Source organism: Dendrobium catenatum, unplaced genomic scaffold, assembly GCF_001605985.2.
Source record: "Dendrobium catenatum unplaced genomic scaffold, ASM160598v2 fragScaff_scaffold_586, whole genome shotgun sequence".
NCBI lineage: Eukaryota > Viridiplantae > Streptophyta > Magnoliopsida > Asparagales > Orchidaceae > Dendrobium > Dendrobium catenatum.
In genome coordinates, this window is record NW_021319048.1 from 1,093,269 (window position 1) to 1,097,983 (window position 4,715).

General features: G+C 36.2%; 1 protein-coding gene across 1 annotated transcript; it reads right to left on the bottom strand.

Annotated features, from left to right (window-relative positions):
* Positions 1–295: 295 nt before the first annotated feature.
* LOC110098798 lies at positions 296–3,946 on the bottom strand. Its single transcript, XM_020825760.2, has 6 exons — positions 3,831–3,946; positions 2,262–2,342; positions 2,126–2,161; positions 1,717–1,956; positions 1,484–1,622; positions 296–980 (listed from the first exon to the last, which is right to left on the bottom strand). Exons 2-6 carry the CDS (start codon positions 2,322–2,324, stop codon positions 517–519), a joined length of 942 nt encoding a protein of 313 aa, XP_020681419.1. The 5' UTR covers positions 2,325–2,342; positions 3,831–3,946; the 3' UTR covers positions 296–516.
* Between the last annotated feature and the right edge of the window lie 769 nt (positions 3,947–4,715).

Sequence of the window (4,715 nt, forward strand, 5' to 3'; positions counted from 1 at the left end):
ACTCAATGATCACTAAATAACGGCGATCAAACAATAGTGATTGGATGACAACTATTTAATATTGGTGATCAAATTTTGACAATAGGACAACTGTTGTTAGGTAGCTGTTATCCAAATACCAATAAGATCACACCAAACAGACCCCGCAACAAATGCCACCAGAAAGGACCCCTTATTTCAACAAAAAATCTCACAGATAAGAAAACTGCGATTTCATTTGGAATAGTTTTTTACTGTTTCTAAAAATAGCTTTTTAGTACAAAAATTTTAAGAAAGCCATCCCAAACAAAGCCTATATCTGCACGCAGCACTCTTTACATCATAAAAACATGTGTTTTGCATCAGATAACATTTATAAATACTGAAGCATTACAACGAGTTATTGTTTGCTTTCACTCGCAACATAAAGGTTGAAATCATATCCTATAAGATGATCTATATTCGAACAGTAAGGATACTAAAACTGCTCATATTTACATCGAGTTCCTCAATATTGGATGATTTCTCAAAGAAATCCTACAATCTGGAGCGTCTAATGCATTTGATTGGATTAAAGGGGCCATTCCTACGAGCAGAAGCAAATGTATGATTTCTGTTCAAGGATGAAATTGGCTTAATGTCCCAACCTTCAATGTTTTTAGGAACACAAACATCGAAGAGGACCTGGCTGAGGATCCCCTGGGGCTTAAGGCTTGGAAGCTGGAACAGCTCTGCCTTCTGTTCATCAATCAAGGACCCTCCAGCTTTAGCTTCACTGAACTCCATTGAGCTTGGCAAGTAGAAATGGTCGCTCGGTCCAATGGCTACTCTCCTTAGGCTTTCATTTGAACTAAAAGCTGCATCGTGGAGATAGCAGACAGACTCCGGTATCTTGTCATCCATAGCTCGTTTAAGCTGTCTACTTGAGAAGTTAACAGATGCTTTGGCAAGAAACTCATTTACAGCAGCCTTGTATTCATCTTGATGGTGCCTATAATGAGCTGAAAAAGAATATAGAAGATAAGATTTTAACTTCTGCTGCAAAGCTTCTATGACGTAATGGAATGATACCCTACCAAGTTATTAATTGTATGTCCTCGACACGACAAATTATTAGGTGCGGACACCAGACAAAGAGAATCATCCAGATTTCTCTCTGTCTTCAGTAAAAGCGCAGTCAAAGCGCAGCTGCTACATCTGATTCTCTTTGTCCGGTGTCCGAACCTAATAATTTCTCCCTCAACACACCTTCACTTCTGTCCCATAATTATTCCTAACAAAAAGTGTTAATGAACTAAAACGTGCTTAAAGAATAGTAGCTTCTCAGTGCTTATGCAATGTATATCTGCAGAGTGAAAGTGCTTTAGAGATATGCAGATACATCACAAGTAGATAGACAGGCATTTTTGTGTTACAGATCAGTAGTTACATCAGTTATGTTACCCGAGACACCACTAAACAAGCTTCATTCTATCAAATAATTAACTATACTGAAAAAACTCACCTACATGAGGAGAGCTGCTCCATTTGATAAGGTTAACATCAGCACCAAGCTCCTGTAGACATTGGGCAAAACTGTACAGAGTTTGGTAAGGAGCCAGCTTATCATCTTCAGAGCAAAGTATAATGAAAGGACCCATGCTCTGCAATTATATCAGATCCAAAAAATCAAAGAAATGATGGAATTGTATGTTTGAAGAAATGGAGAACCAAAAAAGAAACATGACAGAGCTTTACAACTGAGGAATACAAAGTCTTCCAATATTCAGCTCGCTGTGCTTCAAAACTGTTGAGGAAGAGAGCATCCAAACCAGATGCAAAAGCTTTCGCCATCCATGACACAACTCTCGGTGGATAGGACATCTTTAAAACTGACGAATGAAGCACAAATTGGAGCCCGAGATCATTGATGAAATCAACAGGACAAGAGTCATAAATTTGCCCGGAGATACAATCTCTCAGCAGCAAAAAATCATCCTGTAAGATAAAAGTAAACAGTTATATTGTTTTCAAAACAGAAACAATTAGCGTAAAACCAATCTTTAAGGGCAGAAGCCAACCATTTTTAGTACTCAAATTTATAACCATAAAGTAGTAGTTTCAGGGAATGACACAAATAACAGCAACTAAAAACAGTAAGGCATACCTGATTGTGTTGTCCTGCACATTTTCCATCAACCAACTGCAGAGAAGGGCCAAAATTTTATTAGAAATGTGAAGGGGAATGATCATTGATTCAACTATAAAGAGGCAAATTTTCCATATATCACTAAACACTGTACCTGGAGAACCTTGAAAAAATAACCCTTCGATCCAGCTGAAAAAGCTGCAAGTACAATTGGCATTGGCCTAATTTTTACTTCCTGTAACTCCCACAGCGTTAGACATACAATTCATTAGTATCTACGAGGGCTGATATTAGCAGCATCACTAAAACTAGATCAAGAAAGTAGGATCAAAATTCAAAAATGCTGTTAATAAAATAATCCAACCCGAGAGCACTAATGAAACATAACTTGGAGTTTCCAAACTCCCCAAAACCTCACATCACAGATAAATTCAGGGTTTATTACTTTCACACGATAGCCTAACGTCATGAAGGACTGCTACGGTAGCAATAGCATGGATCATAAACAAAGCTTACATGGTTCAACTCATCACCCTTAGCCTTATCATAACAAAGCTTTATGGATCCTCCACTCCTGATGAATGCATGAAGCATTAACTTGGTTTTGCAGAAATCTTTGTGCATGACTTTAAACATAATCATTTTAACTTTGGTCTACACATTTTCCTTTCCAATCATCAACAACAACAAGCCTTTATCCCACTACATGGGGTCGGCTACATGAATCATTTTTCTCCATTGTGTCCTGTTAAGAGTCAAATTCTCATTTAAATCTAAAAAAGAATGGTAATTTCTAATATTTTCTAACCAAGTCTATTAGGTCTACAGTTACCTTTCTTTACATAAGTTAAATCTAATACATCTACTTTCCTAACTGGGTCATCGAAAGGCCGCTGTTTTTTGTGAACAAACCATCTAAGACGACTCTCTCTAATCTTATCTTCCACTGGAGATACTCCAACCTTTTCACGTATACGCTCATTTTGTATCCTGTCTTTAAGAGTTAAGACACTCATCCGCCTGAACATCCTCATCTTTGCAGCACTTAATTAATATTATGCTGCTCTTTTAATGGTCAACATTCTGCACCATAAAGCATTGCCGGTCTCACTACCATCTCATTGAATTTTCCCTTGAGTTTAAGATGGGCTTTTCTATCACACAACAAGCCCGATGCATTCCTCCACTTCAACCATCCAACTTGAATTCTACTAATCATATCCCCATCTATTTCACCATCACTCTGAACAATAGACCCATTTTCCTTTCCAATCATTTCACATTAATTAAATCTATTTTTCTGCTATCAGGTATACATACCCAAGCCACATCTATTTTCCACTTACCTTATCTTCAATATATACTAACTATATTGACACTCTAAAATAATATTTTTAGTTCGATTCCTCAATTACATGAATAAATGGAAAAAGGGAATACTGCTTTAAGATTTCCAATTATAAGACATTCATAGTATGAAACAGTAAAAAAAAAAAAAGAAAAAAAAAAGGTATGAAACAGTAACCAAGCAATTTGACTTCATAAACTGGAAGAATTCTCTCAATTATTTCACAACTTATAGATACTTATAGCAGAAGGAAAAACTTTCTTAGCCTGATAAATTTTCATAATTATTTCAGAAACTATAGGTTACTTATAGCAGAAGAAAACACCCGCGGAAAAAAAAAAATTGTTGGAGTATGTTAAGCTAAATTATACAAACCTTAATCAGCTCACCAACAATACCAAAGGCTAGTTCTGTGGCATTCTCAGGGAAAAACCTGCATAATATTGCAAGTTTTTAGAAGAACAATAGTGCAGGAAAACATATTAATGGAATAACATGGTGAAGAAGACACGAAATCACAATGCACTCAAAAGCAACTTTTACAATGATATAACTTCTACATAAGATCTTTATTATTCAACATTCATCATCTTCATTCTTGATGGATACAGACTGTAATGTCTGAATCTTTCTTCGCATGAACCTAACTAAAAATTTTACATCGACACATTTATTGCTTGTTGAGAAAAAAAATGCCTAAGCTTGCATGCAAGGATTGGCCAAAATTTCTACCAACACAGAATACATCAAAGCAGTGAAAGGTTAGGCGCCTTGTTAAAAGCATGTTTATAAAACAAAATGCAACTGAAAGGCGAACTTAACCAGAAGAATAATAAGATTTGATCACCTTTAATTTCCAATAATATAAGGTATACAAATGTGAATGATATTTCCAACTTTTTATAATTGCTAAGGACCACGAATAGACTGACAAAATTGTTTGAAGAATAGATGAAAAATGTATTCTTACAACAGTTCATCTCTCTTGAGCTACTCACCCTACAGGTAAATACAATATTTTATGTATTGTTACATTTCATAAGGATAACTGTGGGCTCCGAAAATTCGGCCTCGGCCTCCACTCGCTTTTCTTATTCGACGAGGGAGTTTTAACGAACTAAGTTCCGAGGTAAATTTTGGAAGGCAGATGGGTTTGTAGATAAGACACTACCCAGAGATTTCGTCCTCATTTTGCGAGGACTTTATGATCTGAGTTCTGGTTTCCTATAGGCGCAAGCCCCTATAGTTAATTACCCCTTT

Excerpts from the sequence above, each read along its gene's own strand:
- LOC110098798 (XM_020825760.2), bottom strand. The coding sequence starts at position 2,324 with ATGCCAATTGTACTTGCAGCTTTTTCAGCTGGATCGAAGGGTTATTTT. Across the intron at positions 1,623-1,716 it reads AGACTTTGTATTCCTCAGTT|AGCATGGGTCCTTTCATTAT; the intron begins GTAAAGCTCTGT and ends ATATAATTGCAG. Across the intron at positions 981-1,483 it reads GAGCAGCTCTCCTCATGTAG|CTCATTATAGGCACCATCAA; the intron begins GTGAGTTTTTTC and ends ATTCTTTTTCAG.